We start from the raw sequence: 21,499 nt of genomic DNA, 5'->3' as shown, positions 1-21,499 counted from the left end.
TGTTAGGTATTTTTTCTGTATTCCAAGATAAAGCCTCACCATTTGTTTTGTCAATAGATAAGCCTGCCCCTTCTCCCGCCTCCAACAGCGATTTCCTCCATGCTTGTTCAGCCTCCCTTAAGAGTCTCACTGCTGCTCAGTGGTTGTATTCAACCCAGGCCTGGAACTGACACCACAGGTGCTAAGTTTCTATTATGGCAGCAGTCCGTTCTGGATAGCAAACACTATTTCAGTTATCCATTTCTGTCTCACAAACCACCCCCAAGATTTACTGGCTTCAGACAGAACTGTTACTTGCTCAAGATTGTGCAGTCTGAGTTGGCTCAGCTGGGCATTTCTTCTGGTCTGACTTGGAGTCATTCGTGCAAGTGCAGACACATGGAGACTTATCAGGGGCTGGCCACCAAAGGTTTTACTCACAGGTCTGATACCTCAGCTGGAGTGGTTGGAATAGCTGGGCGCCGCTGGGAGTGTCTCTCTAGGTTATCTCTCCGGCAGGGTAGCTGGATCTTTCTACCTGAGGGCTCCAGACTCCACAAGGGTGAAAGCAAAACCCCGCAGGCCTCGTAGAGCCTGTGCGTAGCCAGAACTACCAACAGCACCACTTCCGTCCAACCAAGTGCTAGCGGCTGCTCAAAATCAAAGGCAGGGGAAACGTCCTCCATCTGCTGGTAGTGACAAAGAATGCATGGCCATCTTTAACGCACCATGGGTCCCTTCAGGGGAAGAATGAGACAGACAGCATCTCAACAGAGATGATAGAAGCCAGAGGCCGGTGTAACAAGATCTTTAAAGCTGGAAGAAGAAAAACTGCAAGCTTAGAATTTTATGCCAGCCAAAGAGTCCTTCAGGTATTAAGGTAAAATAAAGATGAGTTCAAAGAAACGAAATTCAGAGAATCTGGCACCAGTGGGCCTGCACTGAAATAATAATTTTAAAAAGTTCTCAGGAAAATATCCCAGATAGAAAGTCGACATGCAAGAGGGAATGAAGAACTCCAAGAACCAAAATGTAAATGAACAGTAGCTGTACAAAATCATACCTGCAGTACCCTGGGGCGCCTCACTTTTACGTGGAACTTAAAATTCATGGTAACAATAACAGACGATGGGAGGGAAATAAATGCAGTTTAAAAGTTCTAAGGTTTAATTGGTGTCAGCGAGTACTATAGGTAATAATTTGCATGGGACTGTGATAAGTAAGAATACAGTTTTAAGCTCTAGGCTAACTACTAACAAAGGTTTTACAGTGTAATTTAATAGAAGGAAAATGGAATAATACAAACGTTTGATTAATCTCAAGAAAGTCAGGAAAGGAGAAGGCACATAAAAATAGAACACAAATGGTAAAATAGGAAGTATAGACCCAAGCATATCAGTAGTTAAGTAAAAAAGATTTTATAATTTAAGCATTTTGTATGGAATGGATTTTTTTTTTGATCCAACTGTATGCTGCTCATAAGAGAAACAGTTTCAATATTAGGTACAAAAGTATTGAAAGTGTAAAGATGGAAAATAATATACCACAGCAAACAATAAAAAAAGGTGATACAGTGACACTCATCAGAAAACATAGTGGGACTTTGAAGCAGGAAGCACTACTAGTGCTAGAAGGGCAAAAGTGAGGAAGGTTGGTGGTAACGGCAAAGGCTGAAGATGCCACAGAGCAACCAGAGCTCTCGCGTCGCCGGTGGGCGTGTAGCATAGTCCAGACATTCTGGAAAAGTGTGGTAGGCTAGTAAAAAGTTAAGCATACACTATCCAGGGATTTTACCACTAGATATTTATCACAGAGACATGAAAATACATGTCCACAAAATATTTGTTAAAACGCATTCACAGCAGATTTATTCATAATAGCCAAGAAACGGTGAGGCGCCAGTCAGTAGAATGGATGAAGCGTGCCGTATTTACACGATGAATTCAGCTGGAGGGATCCAACGTCCATACTGATGAAGCTCACTTGCAAATAAAAGAAGTGGGACACAAAAAACGTGCATAGTGTACGATTCCCAATGACATGAAATCCTAGAACAGCCAAAACTCTCCTGTGTTGATAGAAGTCAGATCAGTGGTTGCTTCGTGGGGGCAGAGGTTGCCTGGGAAGCAGCCTGGAAGGACTTTCTGGAGTGTTGGAAGTTATTCATGTCTTTGGTAGTCAAAAGCGAGTGTTTTACTTAAAATCTGAGCATTTTTCTCTCTATGGAAATTGTGCTTGTTTTTAAAAATGAAGGTTAAATAAAGATTTTAGACCACCAGGAGCTGAGCAATGCTACCAACAAGACTTGTCCTAAAAATCACTAATGGAATTTCTTCGGGTGGAAAGAAAGCCATCCCAGATGGAAACAGGAAAGAGCAAAGAAGAACAGAAAGGGTAAATATTAAATACAAATGAGTATGACCACACAGGGCAACAGCAGTAGCTTCTTCCGATAAGAAAGTGCAACAGCATCCAGTGTGTACCTCCAGAGTGAGGCCTTACGTAGTCCAGGGACCGTTCTCTGCCCACCACCCTTCCCTGCCTTTTGTGTGTGTGTGTGTGTGTGTGTGTGTGTGTGTGTGTGTGTGTGTGAAGAGGTAGAGGTTTATTGAAATACAAACATTCGAGACCATGTAAGATAGAAAATAACCACAACATTTACAGACACTTGCTGCAAGAGGACGTCTGAGGTATTTATCACCGCCTAGGCTACCATGTGCTAGCACATCTTCCTGGTCGGAGCCCACGTGGACGGGGGCGGGGGGGGGGGGCAGAGCGGCCTGGCCTGCAGCCTGCCCTGAGGCCTTTGGGACTGAACTGTCTGGGAAAGCTGCTCTGGCCCAGGCCCGGCCCCTGGAGCACCTGCGGGCATCCCCGCTCTTGGGCCTTCACGCCGAGACCCTGCTTTTGTCCTTGAGGGCAGAGAGGGTTTGCTGAGAGGGCAAGGCCAGGCAGCTGCCTAGGAAAGGGGGATCCAATGACCAGAAAGCTGCAGTGCGTGCCCGTGTCCTCTGGCTGGGAAGAGTTCAGGTGCAAGGGAACAAGTCAAATGATACGTTGTGGGAGCAAGCCTGGCTCAGATGTCCTGAGCTCCATACAAAATTGAGTATCTTTTATGAAAACCCCTTGGGTCCTGGAAAGGGCATCGCTGTTTATAAGAACCGTGACGCTCAGAACTCAAAACTGCCTTTCCGTGAGGTGTTTACAGTTTACTTCCAGTTCTTCTCATCCAGATACAGTTTATCAACTGAGATCATTTTTACATAAACTCTCCTGTTTGGTAATGGCTAACATTCCCCCTTTATTAGGTCTTCAGGGAAATAGAACTAGAAGGCTAATCTAGAAACCATTTCTACTGGGGCTCACAGACCAACCTTTATGACCTTGAGTTTCTAACTTTAATACAATACCTCTCAGACTTTAGGGTACACCAAAATCAACTGCAGGGCTTCTTAGACTCAACAGATTGCTGAGCTTCCTGAGTTGGTAAGGCTTAGGGTCAGGCCTGAAAATGGACATTTCTAATAAGTTGCTGGGGTGATGCTGCTGGAACAAAGATCACATTTTCAAACTACGACCTTAGAAAATGACAGAGGTGACAAAGCAGAGCACCCCTTTCTCATTTATTGCTCACAGAAGAACAAGGACATATCCATATCCTCTTTGCTTCCAACTTTTTTTTTTTTGCTTTATTTTTTGCTTTTTTATTTTAAAATAGTCCTTATCCTTTGTTATTTCTTCAAAAACCCATCTATAATTGTCTCCCTGGGGAGTTTTTAGTTTGCACTAAGTGTCAGCAGAGGATGTTGGTCAGTCCCTGTGTTAGGGTTAAATCCATACGCACCATCAGAACCCTCGGGAAGCTGCCCCAGGTTGCAACTGAGGTCACTGCCACATGTGATGCTCAGAAACCTCTGTCACCCCACATGTGCACCATGCAGCTGCCACTGCCAGTGCAGTTGGTTCGTGTGCCAGGTTGCCACATAGCCCTGTTTGACCTCTGTGCTGGTGCAGAGTCACTCTCCCCCTTCTCTCCCCACTTCCCCAGCTAGGGGCTCGTGGGCACCACTCCATGCTGATTAGATCTGTGGCCAACCCAGCCGCTCCAAGCTCTTGTCTAGTCCCGCCCCAGTCACAAACACGGAGTCCAGCTCAAGCTCTTCCCCACCCCCTGCCAGGCGTCAGTGCCTGGTTTGACCCAAATGCATCAACTACCCCAAGGCAATGCCATTTTTGCCAGCCAGCCCACTTGCAGCTGCGCTTCTGGTCAGTTCCATTTCATGGACCGGTGCAGGGGGAGTGGGCAGTTTTTCTCTGCCTAAGTTTGACCCTGCTCTCATCCAGTCCCACAAGGGAAAGATTTGTCCTCTATCACACCACTGTCAAACTTCTGCGATCAGCCTCAGAGAAAGTTGGCTCCCACTGAGGCTTCAGTTCATCTGCATCCCCCTGAGCATTCTTTTATGTCACAGTGCCTGGGCCACATTGAACCAAGGATGTGAAAGTCCCTTCCGCTGCTGCTACCACTTTGCAGTATCCACTGCCAGTGGATTTAGGGCCAGTAGATAAATATTTTATACTCGCATAACTCAGTACGGCACATGTGGGCTTGCCTTCACTCAGGAGGGTGGAATAGAAACCCAGTAAGCCAGCAGTACAGCCTTTCATGTGTTTTTCCAAGAGTCCCTCTAGCAGCCTGGCAGCAGTCCCAGAGACAGTTATCTGCCCCTTGCCCCAAGTGACACCTCAGGGATAAGGGATCAAGACCCCATGAGTGAGTATGGGAACAACCCTGGTTTAGAATTCCTAAGTTCCATGTCGGAACCAGTACCTTTTTTAACAGTCTCATGGGTCTAGAGTCCAAGAGTTCCATCAGCGGACAAGCAGCGTCACAGTCCTCCCAGTCCACCTGCAGTGGTCAGGTCATCTGTACCCTAACCGTGTTGCCTGGTAACATAGCTGACATGCTGCCTTTATTGGACTTCCAGGGGAACACAGCTAAAAGATTAACGTGAGATTAATTTTCCTGTGAATACACATGAGCAGGGTGTTAGGCTTTAGCATTATCAGGAAAGTAGTAAAATTAAAGTCATAATTTATATTTTTAGTCTGGAATAATTTAAAGATCCATATTGGAAATTCTAGGCTAACCATTAAAAGAACAGTTAAAGAATGTATAGTTAAGGAAAAAGGGAATAATAAACATTTGATTAATTCAGCCAAGAAGCAAGAAAGGAAGACAAAAGGAATATGATAGAAATATATGTTATATGTAAAATATAAAAATGGGTACAATAAAATATAAATTATAAAGTGATAGAGATAAGTATAATATATCAGTAATGACAGTAAATACAAAGAACTAAGTATTCCAATTAGAGTACCAACATTATCAGGCTGGGTTAAAATACTGAACCCAATTATGTGCTGTTCACAAGTAACACACTTTAATATAAGATATTAAATGGTTGAAATTAAACAGATGGGGAAAAGATATACAAACACTAATCAAAAGAAAGCTGGCTTAACTGTACTAACATCACACGATGTGGAATTTAAGGCAAGAACCATTACTACAGATAAAGACAATTCATAATGATACAGTGGTCAGTCCACCAGGAATATAGAAAATTGTAAAACTCTGTAACCAATAGGATAATTTCAAATTATATAAGACAAGCATTAAACATCGGCAGATCTAACCAGAAACAAATAAATCTACAGTCATAATAGATACCAACCTCTCTAAGTAGATGGCAGAATTAAGCAGGCAAAAAAAAGTAAAAATATAGACCATCTTGGGATACCTGGGAGGCTCAGCAATGGAGCGTCTGCCTTTGGCTCAGGGCGTGACCCTGGGGTCCCAGGATCAAGTCCCACATCAGGCTTCCCGCAGGGAGCCTGCTTCTCCCTCTCCCTGTGTCTCTGCTTCTCTCTCTGTGTGCCTCATGAATAAATAAATAAAATTCTTAAGATATTTAAAAATATATATATGGAGGACCATCTTACTTTTTTTTTTTTAAGATTTTATTTATTTATTTATTTATTTCACAGTTAAGGAGAGCCAGAGAGCACAAGCCATGGGTGGGAGCTGAGAAGCAGGCTCCCTGCTGAGCAGGGAGCCCAATGCGAGGCTCCATCCCAGGACTCCAGGATCAAGACCGGAGCCAAAGGCAGACGCTTAACCAACTGAGCCACCCAGGCACCCCAACCATCTTGCTAATAAAATAAATTTCACCTAACATTTATGTAAAGCTGCATTAAACTAATACAATTCTCATTTTAGAAAAGGCATATGGCTCAGTTGGTAGAGCATGCAACTCTTAATCTTAGATTATGAATTCAAACCCCGAGTTAGGATGGAGCCTACTTAAAATACATTTTTTAGGGCAGCCCCAGTGGCTCAGCAGTTTAGCACCTGCCTTCGGCCCAGGGTGTAATCCTAAAGACCCGAGGTCAAGTCCCATGTCAGGCTCCCTGCATGGAGCCTGCTTCTCCCTCTGCCTGTGTCTCTGCCTCTCTCTCTCTCTCTCTCTTTGTCTGTCATGAATAAATAAAATCTTTAAAAAAATACATTTTTAAAAAATGCACACAATTTACCAGGTTGATCATAACCTGAGTCATAAATTAAGCCTCAATTAAAATTTAAAATACTGGGGCACCTGGGTGGCTCAGCAGTTGAGCATCTGCCTGTGGCTCAGGTCATGATCGGGGGGCCCCAGGATCAAGTCCCACATCGGGCTCCCCACAGGGAGCCTGCTTTTCCCTCTACCTGTGGCTCTGCCTCTCTCTCTGTCTCTCATGAATAAATAAAATGTTTTTTTTTAATTTAAAATACTGAAATAATTTATAGTATATTTTTTTACCCCAGTGGAATTAAAATAAAAATCAGAAGCAAAAGGATAGATGGAAAATCCTCAGCGATTTTGGTGACATTAAGCAGTACATTTCTCTATAACCCATGAAGAAGCCCAAGCAAAATTAGAAAATATTTTGAAATGAGTATAGCATGTTAAAACTTGTGGGATGCAGCTAAAGCAGTGCTTGAGGAAAGTTTATAGCCTTTTTTTCTTTAAGATTTTATTTATTCATGAGAGACACAGAGAGAGGCAGAGACACAGGCAGAGGGAGAAGCAGGCTCCTGCAGGGAACCTGATGTGGGGCTCGATCCCGGATCCTGGGATCACAACCTGAGCTGAAGATGGATGCTCAACCACTGAGCCACCCAGGCGCCCTGAAAGTTTGTAGCTCTTAAATAGGCATATTAGTTTAAAAAAAAAAAAAAAAAGTTAATGATCTATGCTTTTATCTCAAAATCTAGAAAAAGAACAAATCAAAACTACACTGAGATACTTCTTGTCAATGACATTGGCAGAAATACACAAGTTTGGTAGACTCAGTAAGGCTGTGGGGAAATTGGAACTGCTATACATACATTGGTAGTGGACATGCAAAATGGAATAACCTTTATGGAGAGAAAATTGACCATATCTAGCAAAATTATACGTTCATTTACCCATGTAGCCAACTTTCAGGAATCTTAGTTCTAAGATGGTAAAAAAAAATAATGTAAGAAAGCCTATGGATAAGGCTGTTGGTTATAGCCTCATTTGTAATAGCAGACTGGAAACAACCCAATTGTGCAACAGGAGACTGATTAAATAAAAAGTCCTCCGCGGATGTTTATTGGGTGTGAAGGTCCACAGTATGGAGTCTTTTACAGCTGTCGAAAAGAATGAAGACGATTTCTGTAAACTTCTATGAAATAATCTCCGGGATATACCTAGTGGGGAAAAAAGAAAAGTGGAAAACGTCATTATCTCTGATTACTATTTTGCTTTTTAAACAATGGCAAGGTGGGGGATATATGTAGAGAAACATTTTAAAATGGAATAGTAACTTTTAAAAATACTTTTAAGTGATTTTTCCATTGAGGGAAGAAGGAAATTGGATCAGAAAGACTCGGCATGAAGCTAGATTTCCTTGAGTCTACATTATCTTTTCTATTTGACTTTGGAAACAAATACTCTGTGTATTTTAATAAGGCAATTCGTAATTAAAAGTAAAATTAAATGAGCCCATTCTGTATCCAGTTGGTGGTCTAACCACATCAAGGGGAATTTTCCAAGTGACTTTAAAAGATAGTTGTTTAACTATCCCCCCAATGGGATTTACTCTAAGCACAAAAGAAAACCTTATTTGTTTTCAGTAATAGCATTGTTAATATTGATATTGTCCTGAGATTATAGGTGTATGCAATGCAAAATAAACGAGTAATTTTGTTGGTGATGTTGAGAACTAGAGGTTAGGTATGGGTGAAGGACAGAAAAGTGTGAGAATGAGGATGTTTAAGAAAACATTTATAGTTGTGAATTAGAAATACTGGTAAAACTTTCTCATATATTTACACATTTCCTTAATTTGCTGAAAAAACTAGTATTAGTGAGTAACCCAGTATTTATAAGCACACTTGGCACCCAGTTGTCGATCTTTAGATACCATTTTGCACTAAAAGGAACCAGAATTCCATGGAGAAATGGCTTCTACCAAGTCTGGGAAAGCAGAGAAGCTCCCAAAGTCAACAAAGGTTGTGTCAGAAGAACTCTGAGCCAACTGGAATATGCTCCTATTGGCCAAAAATGGAACACTTTGAGCAGCAAAACTCAAAGCAACTGAGTGGGTGAAACACATCACATTTATAAAACTATATTAAATGATATTTATACCCTCAAATTCACCATGAAGGATGTGGTCTTGGATGATGCATGGGAACAACTTAGATTTGTTTTTGTTTTTTAATGGAAAAAGAAAATAACAAGCATGTTTCCTTCCTTTCTAAACGAACTGTACTTTGGGGTAAATGATGAGTTGATGAGAGGAAAAAAATCTCTTTACGCTTTATAGTAATATTCCAACTAGTTAACTGAAAATGATGAAATTAGCATAGTACAGTTTTGCTGCTCCCAACTAATCTGGCAGTGATCATCACTCGCTGCTACCTCACCAGTACGCTCAGACAGTGTGTGGTACCTTTGGAAGTTCACATTACCACCTGTGAAGTGTTTGGCCACCACCCCTTCTCAGTAAGTCAAATCCGAGACAGCCAAGCCTCTGACTGCCAACAAACGAGGATGCAGGGGACAGAGGAGCCTGTTCAGTAGCTCCGAGGATGCCATCAGCAGAGTCCAGTCAGTGGAAAACTACAAGATAAATAATCCCATTTTTCTATAGAAATGTTAAAGACAGATGAGGATGAACCCTAGAGATCAAAAGAGACTTAAGGAATACATTAACCAGTGGCAACATTATAAGAGCAAAGGAACTTGTATAAGACAACCAAAGGAAAATAGGAATATTGGTGATACTAAACAATTTTCAAAATGTAAGCAAACTTTATTAATCTTATATTTTAAATGTGAGTTTCTGTCTTTTAGAGGTACACATTGGAAAATTTACTGGTGAAATTATATGAAGTCTGGGATTTGCTTCAAATTAATGTGGATGAGAGTTTAGACAAAATCAGAAGTGGCCATGAGTGGATAAGCATTGAAGCTGGATGATGAGTGCATAGAAGTTCTAACAATGTCGTCTTCTTTTGTATATATTTGAAATTTCTCATTATGAAATATTTTTAAAATGTTATTTCACAGCTGAGAAAATAGCATATCAGAAATGAGGAAGTTAAAAAAACAAATTGACACATCTTAAACTAAAAATATATTTATTTATTTAGGCCAAATATTCATGGGGTGAATTAGACTCGAATAGTGAATTGCAAGCTTTGTATAAAAAAATTACCTAAAATATTATAGAGACAAGAAGATAAGTGAATCAGCAGATTCAGGAAGCATGCTGTATTCTAAGCTGGATAAATAAAAACAAACTCGTACCTAGCTACATCATAGTAAAACAGCAAAGACAAAGCTATCTTAAAAGCACCTATTTCAGTCAAGGTACTGTCAGGAAAACAGAAAGGACATCAGGTATGTATGATGTAGAAGAGTAAATAGACAATTGATTACATTGTTGTGGAAGGGTGAACAGGAGAAAAGGAAACACCTGACTGGGGTAAGCCAGTGGTGCCAACTGCTGGGCCTGTGTCCCACCCCTAGGATGAGCAGGCAGTGGGGTCTTCTAAATCTAGGCATTCACAGGAGTTCTGGCAAGTGGAGCCTCTGCTTCTGAAGAGGGAAGGTAGCCTGGCTGCGGATGGGATACAGTGAGGCTGAGCCTGGGAGTGCAGTGACACTGACAGGAGCACCACGCCAGCAGAAAGCATAGTCCCTTCTCCTCTTGCCTCCAGTCTCCTTGTGTGCACATTTGCAGACCTTAACAGGAAGCCTGCTAGCAAAGGAGAAATACGGTTTGCAGAGTTCCAGCCACAGTACCACAAAGCAGGTTATAGAATTTTGGATTTGCATCTGATCACTTAATAAACACCACAACATGAGTACATGAATGTATTCATTCAACAGATATGTAGAAAGGCCTGCTGTGTGCCAAATATTTTTAAGGGCTTAGGATAGATCAGTGAAGAAAAATTTCAACAAAGATCTCTGCCCATATGGAGACAGAAAGGACAGATTACCTACAGAGGAGGGATAGTTAAAAAGATAGCCTCTCTCTCAATAGCAACCGTCTAAGCCAGATGATAGTTTTGAAAGCATACTGGGTCCCCTAGAATTGCGTACCTTACAATGAGAGAAGAATAAAGACATTTAAAGGTAACTGGAAAAAGTTTATTAGCAAGAGCCCTGTCCAGAGGAACTTTTCTGTATGAAAGCCAAAGAAAGATTGTCTGAGACAGAAGAAGATTTGCCAAGCAAATAGTGATACAGGCATGCAAACCCAAACAAACATTGTCTGTAGAAAATGATAATTTGTGGGATTTTTAAGAGAAATGACTGAACTAAAATACCATGCGGGGGGGGGGGGGGGAAATACCATGCAAAACAATATGTATCTGAGGGTGAGTTGATCTGAGTTACAGTGTTCAAAAGGCCTCTTCGTGTTTAGGAGGAATGAATGAATATATTGCTTGGATTTTACATTAAATATTGAGTAAAGAATTAAGGTTCACTGTTAAAAAGAAAGCACGGATCCCAAACCTTTGAGGATAAAATAATGAAGATAGGAAGAAGAGGACCCAAAAAAATCAAGAGATAGGAAAAAAGCAACATTTAAGGATCAGAACAACAGCAGCAAAAAAAGATAAGAAATAGAAGCCAAGAAGTAAACAATCTTAAAAACAATCTGTAACAAGGAACGCCTGGGTGGCTCAGTTGGTTAAGCATCTGCCTTCAGCTCAGGTCATGGTCCCAGGGGGGTAGGTCCGTGATAGAGCATCAAGCTCCCTCCCGCAGTGGGGAGTCTGCTGCTCCTCCCGCCCCTCTCCCCACTCATGTGCTCACACACGGTCTCTCTCAAATAAAATCTTTTTAAAAATTCTGTAATGTAACAGTCACAAAATGTCAAATTGGAAATTTTTAAAAGGAACCACGTTTTAATTCATACCAAAAACATAATATAAAAGTTGAAAAAAATGGAAAAAGCTGCACCTAATACTTACTAATCAAAAGAAAGTAGGTATAGTTATATTAATTACCTAAAAACATCTATTTCAAAACAAAAAAAAATTTTAGGGGCAGAAAAGGACTATGTAATGATAAAAGATTTAATTCACCAGAAAGACCAATTCTAAACTTACACATACCCAATAAAATAACTTCAAAATATATAAAGCAAAAATCAATGATCTACTGAAAAATTAACAAATACCGGGATACCTGGGGGGCTCAGTAGTTGGGCGACTGCCTTCTGCCCAGGGCGTAACCCCAGGGTCCTGGGATCGAGTCCCACATCGGGTTCCCCACAGGGAGCCCACTTCTCCCTCGGCCTGTGTCTCTGCCTCTCTCTGTGTCCTCATAAAGAAATAAAGTATCTTTAAAAATAAATAAATAAAATCTTAAAAATTAACAGATACCAACATAAATACCTTTCCCGTGGATCCTGAGTGGCTCAGTGGTTTGGTGCCTGCCTTCAGCCCAGGGCATTATCCTGGGGTCCCAGGATGGAGTCCCACATCTGGCTCCCTGAATGGAGCCTGCTTCTCCCTCCGCCTGTGTCTCTGCCCCTCTGTGTGTGTGTGTGTGTGTGTGTGTGTGTGTCTCTGATGAATAAATAAAGTGTTAAAAAAATAAATAAATACCTTTCCCCACTGTTGATAAGCCAATTAGTGTCTGAATCTATATTCATGAAGTGTGTTAGCCTGTGGTTTTCTTTTTTGGTAATACTTTGTCTAGTTTTGTTATTAGGTTAATAATCACTCTGTATATTGAGAAGTGTTCCCTCCACCGTATTTTTCCGGAACAGTTTATAGAGAAGTAATATTATTTCTTCCTTAAATATTTGATAGAATTCAGCAGTGAAGCCATCTGGGCCAGGATTGTTCTTTGTGAGAGATTTCTAACAACAAATTCAATTTCTTTAATAGACATAGTCAAATTATCTCTTCTTGAGTGAGTTTTGTTAGTTGTATCTCTAAAATTTGTCCACTTAATCTAAGTTGTTGAATTTATTAGCATAAAGTTGGTCATAGTTTTTTCCTCATTCTGTTAAGATCTGTAGGATCTGTAGTAACATATGCTCTCGTAATTCTGGTGTTGATAGTTTGTTATCTTTTCTCTTTTTTTTTCCTGATCAGACTGACTAGAAATTTATTCAGTTTATTGTTCTTCTCAAAGAACCAAGAACTCAAGGTTTTTAGATCCATTGATTTTTCCATTGTTTTTATTTTCTCTTTCATTTATGTCTGCTCATATCTTTATTATTTCCTGTCTTCTGCTTGCTTAGGATTTAATTCACTGAGGTTTTTTTAGTTTCTTGATGTGGAAGCTTAGGTTATTGATTTGATCCCTTGCTTTTTCTAAGGTAGGTCTTTAATGCTAAAAATTCCCTCTAAATTGTACTTTAAGTATATAAAACAAATTTTGTCATATTTACATCTTTATTCAGCTTAAAATAGTTTATAACTTTCCTTTTAGCTTCCTTTTTGATCTGTAAGTTGTTTAGGAGTGTTTTATTTGGGTTTCCAACTATTGGACATTTTCCAGATCTCTTTCTTTAAGTGATTTCTAATTTCATTGCAGTAAATGAACATAGTCTGTGTGACTTAAATTTTTTAAAACTTACTCATACTTGTTATATATAGATATTATATCTTAAGTATTAATAGTTATATAATATATTAATATATATTTATATATTATAGAATATAATCTGCCTTGGTAAATGTACCATGTACTTCAGAAAAGAGTACTACTACTGTTAGAGTATTCTAGAGATGTCATTTAGGTCAAGTTGTTTGATAATATTGTTTGTTTCTTCTTTATTTTTACTGATTTTTTTCTTGTGTGTATTTCTTCTATCAGTTATTGAGAAGCATGTTGAAATCTACAACTACAATTCTGAATTTGTGCATATTTTATTTTCTACCAGTTTTTGATTCTTTCTTTTTTGAGTTGTGTTGTTAGGTGCAGAAATCAATGAAACAGAAACCAAAAATAGAATGGAGATCCACAATCCAAAAATTGTTTCTTTGAAGCACTAGTTGGGCAGAATTAATCAAGAAAAAAATAAACCACAAATAACCAATATTGAGGGAAAAGGGAAGCAAAACTACAGCTAAAAAACTAAAAAGAATTAGAAAATGATACAGTTAACAATTTTATGCCAGTAAATTTGAAAACAAATGTAAAGAAGACAAATTTCTATAAAAATGTAATTACCCAAATTGATTTGGGTATTATAACTCAAATAAGTTGAAGAAATAGGCTAAAAAAAATTCTTACAAAGAATATTAAAATCTGTTGATTTTACATGTGAATTCTAAACTTTTAAAAAATATACAATCTCAATATAAATAGATTCTCTTGGACAGCAGAAAAGGGAACAACTTCCCAATTGATTGCTTGAGACAAAACTAGTGTACCTTGAAAACAAAACTAGACAAAGACATTATGAGAAAAATCATGCTCTAAACTCATTCATGAACATAGGTGAAAACCATAAGCCAGATTTTAACAGACTAAATCCAATGGCGTCTGTTTTTCTTTTACAAGATGCACCTTGATCAAGTTGGATTTATCCCAGAAATACAAAAATGGTCTAACTTTAGGAAAATCTTTATTTCATCAACCAAATTAAAGGATTAAAATTATGAAATTAATGCAGTAGATTGCATTTGATAAAATACAATACCATTTATGATGTTAAAGCTAATCCAAATTCAAGAATAGATAAGGACTTCCTTAATCTGATGAGAAGAATCAATAAAATATTACAGCAAAGATGATTCTTTTTTTTAAGATTTTATTTATGTATTCATGTGAGACACAGAGCCAGAGACACAGGCAGAGGGAGAAGCAGGCTCCCTGCGGGGAGCCCGATGTGGGACTCGATCTCATGACTCAGGGATCACGACCTGAGCCAAAGCTCAACCACTGAGCTACCCAGGTGTCCCGCAAAGATGATTCTTAATGGAGAAATATTTAAAATAATTCTTTGAAATCATGAAAGAGAATGCCTACGTCACTTTTTCCTCACATTTGTACCAAAAGTCTTAGCAAGTACAGTAAATCAAGAAAAATAAATTAATGGCATAAGTATTAGGAAGAAAAAAACCAAAATCTTATTCAGAAATTATGTTATACATAGCAAACCCAAAAGACTACAAAAAATTTTTTAAAGATTTTATTTATTTATTCACTCATGAGAGATACAGAGAAAGAGAAAGGCAGAGACACAGGCAGAGGGAGAAGCAGGCTCCATGCAGGGAGCCCGACGTGGGACTCGATCCCGGGTCTCCAGGGTCACACCTTGGGCCAAAGGGAGCACTAAACCGCTGAGCCATCCGGGCTGCCCAAATTTTTAGAAATAATAACATTTTTATCAAGATGGCTGCCTATAAAGTCAATAAAAGTAAGTTAAATTTCTATATAGCAGCAAAAAGTTTTAGGAAACATAATTTCCAAAATGAATTTCCATCATCATAAAAATATAAAGATCCCAGTAACAAATGTTACAAAAATTTGTAAGCCTTGTCTGCATAAATTGATACAACTTTATTGAAAGTTGTATTACAAAATACCTAAATAAAGAGATCTATAATGTTCATGGATAAGACGACACACATCATAAGCATGTCCGTTTTCCCCAATTTGATTTATGGAGTCCATGCTACTATAATCAAAATACCAACAAATTTTTTTTTAGGGTACTTAAAAACCCTTTACAAGGAAGGGTAAGAAACAGACATGACACTATTGAAAAAAAATGAGGTGGTGAGAATTGCCTTACTTTTATGAAAACTTATAAAACAAACCATTATGCCATGTGCTCAAGGATAAACAGAAATAGTGACAAGGGGGTACTAAATAGAAAGCCCTGAAGCATACTCTGACATTCACAGGACTATGGAGAGACCAATAGGGAGAGGGGATTGCTGAGCTCATTCATCCTCACCTCATAGCTTACACATACAAAGGAATTCCAGGTGAACCAAGGACTCAAGTGTCAAAAACAAAAACCTTAAAAATTAGAGTAAAATGTAGGAGATTCTGGCCCTGGAATATAAAATGATTTTTTAGGATATTAAAGTACTAAGTAGAAAAGAAAATGTGAATAAATTCAATTACATTAAAATTTAAACTTTTTAAAATTAAAGACATTTTTTAAATGAAAGAGCTAAGCCAGAGTTAAAGTATGTATAACACGTTCCACATACAAGGACTAACATGCAGAACATATAGACCAATTGATAAGAAAGATAAATAATAAAATAAAAAGATACCTAAAAAAATATTAACAGAGGTTTCCCTTGAAAAAAGATATGTGTGGCCAATAAACACAAGGAACAATTTCCAGTCCCACTAATGATCAGGAAATGCAAACCAAGGCTGCAGTAAGATGCTATTTTAACTCCAACTGATGATACCAAGAAGTAGAAAGGCTACAAAGCAAGAAGGAGCATTGCCGACGGGATGCTAGACTGTTCCGGTACCTTTAGGGAACAACTTAGCATTCCCTCGTTAAGTCGGACATTTGCATGTCTTGTAAGCCAGCACTCCTACCTACCGCCAGGTATCTACTCTAGACTAGAGAAACTCTGCACATTACTTTGCAACAGGAAACCTAAAAACAGGAAGTAACTCAGAGCCCCCATCTATGGAAAATGGATAAATACATTACAGTATGTTCACTTAGTGGACATTTAATTGTGTAGCAAATTGAATGAGCTAAAGGTACACACAACATGGATGAATTCTAGAAATAGAGTGTTGAGTAAGAACTTCAAGTCCCAGAAGACTCCTTAACACTATTACATGACTTCTGTAATGCACAGGAAGGGAGTACACGGAGTATGACACCGTTGAAGCAAATATGTGTGCATGTGTGTGAGCGATGGAACAGTGTTTTAAAAAGCAACAGAATAATGAACACAGCTTTTAGGACAGTGTGTGCCTCTGGAGAAAAGGCGAGAGGTGGGAATAGTGTAAGAACGTTCATTCTTGACTAGGGTGGCAGCTTCTGGGACAGTCATTTTATGTTTTACAGCATAAGTATGTTTATGTAATTGTTCATTATGTGTATAGATAATTATATAAATATGCTCTTTCGTATATATGAAATATTGGCATTAAAAAAAAAAGATAACTTTAGTTTGAAAAAGAATCCTTTTGAGAAGCCAGTCTAAAGGACGAAGTCCCTAAGAAGGGGGAATAAATCGGGCAGCTTCAAGTTGCTCCACAGCAGCCCTCCGTGCTGGGAGGCAGGTGAGGGAACGATGCCAACACGTTATTCAAAGAAAGAAAGAATGAGCCGTGGCTTTACATTCAGCCAGCAGTCCTGCAGGTACGAAGGCCGCAGACAAAGTTTTGAACACATAGAGCTACCATAACAAAGCACCACAGACGGGGTACCTGAAATGGTGGAAATGTGTTCTCACCCATTGTGGAGCCCGCGGGCCCGGGACCTGGGGTAGCTTTCCTCTGAGGCTCCCCTTGGCTGCAGGTGGCTAGCCTCCCACTGTCCTCCGCGCCCAGGACCCTGACGTCTCTTCCTTTTCTAGAAATCCTTCATATAAACCCAGTCTTACTGGATTAAGGCCTCACGCTGGTGGCCTCATTTTAATTTAATTACCTCCTTAAAGACCTTATCTCCAAATACAGTTACATCCTGAGGTATGAGAGGCTGAGATTTCAACCTGTGAATCTTGGTGGAGCGCAGTGCAGCCCATGCCAACAATCTCAGAGTACCGTTCCTGCCAACAGTATTGGGCTGAACCTCAACCAACCACGAGATGATTGGGGAAGCCACCCAAAAGTAATGTCAGTGATCAATTAATGTATTTAAGTGCACAACCAATAGGAAAACAAACGTGGGGAATAGGGTGATAGAACAGAATGTAAATACTGTATGCCCTGACAATGAAGAATGATTAAATCACCAAGAAATTAGATTGGAAGAAAGAAAGAAGGTAGAAAGCAGGGGAAGTTTTCTGATTGCTTCATCTGTAATGGCTGGGAGTAAAAGACCACCCATCCAAATGAAATAGACGGGAAAATCCACAATCAGACCTAAATTAAGTACTGAAATTTTGTATATGGTAAAAGTAGCATCTCACTGGGGGAAGAGAGATGAATTATTTGTTAAGTCTTATTGAGACAACCTAGTAACCTGGGAAAATTAAAATTGGATCTCTGTCTTTTATACCGAGTTAAATTTCAAAGGGATCAAGGATTTAAATGTAAAAAATGAAACTATAAAAATTTCTAGGGGAAAAAACATGGTAAAATTTCTTGATAACTGTGAAGTAAGCAAGATCTTGTTAGCTACAACTGAAAATCCAGAAGCGATCTGAATTAATAAGCTGGGGATCCCTGGGTGGCTCAGCAGTTTGGCACCCGCCTTTGGCCCAGGGCCTGATCGTGGAGACCGGGGATCGAGTCCCACATCGGGCTCCCTGGATGGAGCCTGCTTCTCTCTCTCTGCCTGTGTCTCTGCCTCTCATGAATAAATAAATAAAATCTTCTTTAAAAAAATCAATAAGCTGAACTATGTAGAAATCAGAACCTACAAAAAAACCATAGGTCCAAAGGCAGACTCCAGGAAACTGAGGGACTGTATCTGTGATTCATACCACAGACAAGGGACTAATCTCCCTAGTACGTATATGTATATAAGGAACTTTTTTAAATAGATGAAATAAAGACCTTACAGAAAAGCGAACAAAATGTAAGAACAGATACTTCACAGAAAAGAAATACAAAGAGCTGTCAAACATGAAAGGTGGTCAGTTCCACTCGTAAGAGAAATGCATATTTAAACCCCATTTTTTATCTCCTAATGGAGTCGAAGGGTTTAACAGACTGTGGTGAGGCTGTAAGGAAACAGGGACCCAGGTACTTCTGGTGGGTGATTAAATTGTTGCGAGCGTATGGGGAGCGGTGTGTGCTGATGACACGTGTATCCCCGTGTCTGCATCTGGAGTTGAATCCTCTCGGTTTCGACTCAGGTCACGATCTCAGCACCTGGAGGCCGAGCCCTGAGCCCGCATCTGGGTCTGCACTCAGCAGAGGCTGCTTGAGATTCTCTCTCCCTCTGCCCTTCCTGCTCGGGCTCACGCTCTCTCTCCCTCTCTCTCTCTCCCTCAAATCTTAAAAAAAAAAAAAAAAAAAAAAAAAAACCAGTGCAAATGATTGTTACCTCTTACATAAAAGTAATACGTTGCCTCATAGAGAAAGCGGGGATTATAAGCCTATATTCATATTTGCTTACATAACCTGTAAAGAAATCCTAGAAAGTTCCATAGGACCAAAAAGTAAAATAGTGTTTCCTTGTGTCCAATAGAGACAGGAAAGAGAGGGAGAGTTTTCACTTACAGCTTCATGTAATTTCTGGTCTTTGAAACATGCAAACGAGTTACCTGTTCAAAAAGTTCAGTGATTTTATTTTAATAAGTTAATTTAAATCCAAAAGAACACACACGGGAAGGAAGCTGCCATGTGCAGTTGAGCGAATTCAGGCCAGACCTTCAGCCCCGGAGCCGCAGTGTCCTCACGCTGGGGGGGACGCAGCCGGTGGCCCCGGGTGGTGCTCCTGCTCGGAGCCTCGGGGCTCGCCAGCCCCTTGCTGAGCCCCGGCCTCGCCGCCCGTCCCTTTGTCCCTTCGCAGAACCAGACTTCCTGGGTGCTCTCCAGCATGGCGGCCCTCTACTGGAGAGTGAAGGGCCAAGGAAAGAAGGCCATCGACTGCCTCCGCCAGGCCCTGCACTACGCGCCACACCAGATGAAGGTGAGCTGCAGCCCCGCTCCCGCGCTCCTGTGCTCAGCCCGAGTGGGAAGGGCCTGGGGGCCTTGAGGATGCCCACCTCGGCCCGGCCCTGTAGGCATGCCGGCCGCGCAGCCTGTCCCGGGGCCTGGGGGCCTCGCTGCCACCGCCGCTCGCGTCCAGACCCGAAGCAGCCTCCATGGCGTCCGGTGATCGGCCGCTCCTGGCCCTTGACTCATCCTTCTCCACAAAAACAAAGGCCCTGCAGCTCCGGGTCACCTCGACCTTTTCACAAATGCCGGTTGTCGCTGCGGGTCCGCAGGCTGGCTGGGGCCCGGAGGCCGCTTCATGCACGGGATGCCCAGGCCCTGCGCTCGATGCTCTGAGGGGCACCGGGGGCCCAGCGGCACAGCCTCTACCCTCGGCCCAGGCTGGGCCCCCGGGTCCCGGGATCAAGTCCCGCATTGGGCCCGCAGGCAGCTGCTGCTCCCTCCGCCGGGGTGTCTGCCTCTGTGTCTCACAGGTGAACACAGACACTCGGTACGACAGCAGGCATCCCGGTGTGGCCCGGGACGGTGTCGGCCGGGGACGGCCTGCCCCGGTGCAAACCGGCGCCTTCACTAAGCAGCTTCCTTACTCGGTTGACTCTTCTGCCTTGTATTTTGAGGCAGGACTTGCCCATTGAAGGGAGTGACACGCCGGTTTACTCCCACGTGAGCCCTGCGTGGGCCCCGAGCAAGCGGACCACAGAGGCTGCCCGGGAAAGCTGGCCGTGCTCTTTGTGACCAGGACGCCCGGCCACAAGAGCCCAAAACCCACGTCCTTTCCTTCTCGCCCCTGTCTTCCCACCACAGGACGTGCCCCTCATTAGCCTGGCCAACATCCTGCACAACGCCAGGCTCTGGAACGACGCTGTCATAGTAGCCACCATGGCCGTGGAGATCGCGCCGCACTTCGCCGTCAACCACTTCACGCTGGGCAACGTCTACGTGGCGATGGTGAGCGTGGAGGGCCGTGTGGCAGCCCTGGCTGTCCCCCAGTCCTGGGTCTGCCAGTCCCCCCGGTCCTGGGCCTCGCGGCCCCCCCCCCGGTCCTAGGCCTCGCTGTCCTCGGTCCTGGGCCTGGCTATCCCCCCGTCCTGGGCCTGGCTGTCCCCCCGGTCCTCGGCCTGGCTGTCCCCTCCCCGGTCCTCGGCCTGGCTGTTCCCCCGGTCCTGGGCCTGGCTGTTCCCCCGGTCCTGGGCCTCGCTGTCCTCGGTCCTGGGCCTGGCTGTCTCCCCGTCCTGGGCCTGGCTGTCCCCCCGGTCCTGGGCCTGGCTGTCCCCCTGATAGCGGGTCTGGCTGTCCCCCTGGTCCTGGGCCTTGCTGTCCCCTGGGCGCACCTCTGCTTTCAGATCTCTCGTGACCTTGTCCACAGCCTCCAGGTTCCTGTGTGTCCTGTGTCTGTCCATCGTCAGTGCCACCAAAGGGCACTTTATGGCTGAGGGGTTTGTGAAGTAAAAAGAAAATAGTGATGAAATTCACTACTTATTTCACTTAGTGAAATCTAAGTATTTGCAACTGTGTAGCTCCTCCCGGTAAGTTGAACACTAACGGGAGAGTCGGATTTACCTAGTTTTCTGGAAACATTACCTGTTCCAGAAAACCTTACCTAACACTCCGCGTGGACGTCAGCACTCGTGCCCTCCTGCTTTCAGGCTCGGCTTCATACCTGTCACTGCACTTTCAAGGCCCTGTGCATGTCTCCACCATATTTTCACCTTGTTTTATAATTTTTTAAGTATCTGTCTCTCCCCCCGGACACTGAGCACCTCAGGAAAAAGACACCTTCCATCTTTCTGTTCCTAGCCCTTCACAGGGCTCGGCACACGCGAGGTGTGTGTATGAACATGTAATGAGCGATGACGTGCCACTAGTTTCGTGGCGATACTACAGAGAAAATGGCAAAGCCCTCGTCTAGAACCCTCATTCTGGTCAGGAACAGCTCCTGATTTCAGAATCTAAAACCCCAGGGGTCCCCCAGAAGCTGTCACAGCTGAATTTAACATGAGAATCGTGCCACGCACTTTCATCTGAAGCTTGCGTCCCACACGGGGCTCTTCCCAAGGTTCTCTCCATAAAGGTTAATAGAATGAGTGACTTGATGCTGTAAGTTTACATGTCATCCTTGACTTGAAAGGCAGCGAGTATAA

General features: G+C 42.0%; 1 protein-coding gene across 2 annotated transcripts in view; it reads left to right on the top strand.

Annotated features, from left to right (window-relative positions):
- Positions 1–21,499, top strand: part of TTC17 (tetratricopeptide repeat domain 17) — a 115,945-nt gene that overhangs the window by 92,386 nt on the left and 2,060 nt on the right. For both annotated transcript variants that reach the window (XM_041722570.1, XM_041722569.1), the window contains 2 exons: positions 19,213–19,332; positions 20,163–20,306. In XM_041722570.1, the coding sequence (XP_041578504.1) occupies positions 19,213–19,332; positions 20,163–20,306 (264 nt within the window). The remainder of the gene's footprint in view (positions 1–19,212; positions 19,333–20,162; positions 20,307–21,499) is intronic.

Source organism: Vulpes lagopus, chromosome 11, assembly GCF_018345385.1.
Source record: "Vulpes lagopus strain Blue_001 chromosome 11, ASM1834538v1, whole genome shotgun sequence".
Taxonomy (NCBI): domain Eukaryota; kingdom Metazoa; phylum Chordata; class Mammalia; order Carnivora; family Canidae; genus Vulpes; species Vulpes lagopus.
The sequence above is the reverse complement of the archived record's forward strand: the minus strand, read 5'-3'. Positions and strand labels throughout refer to the sequence as shown.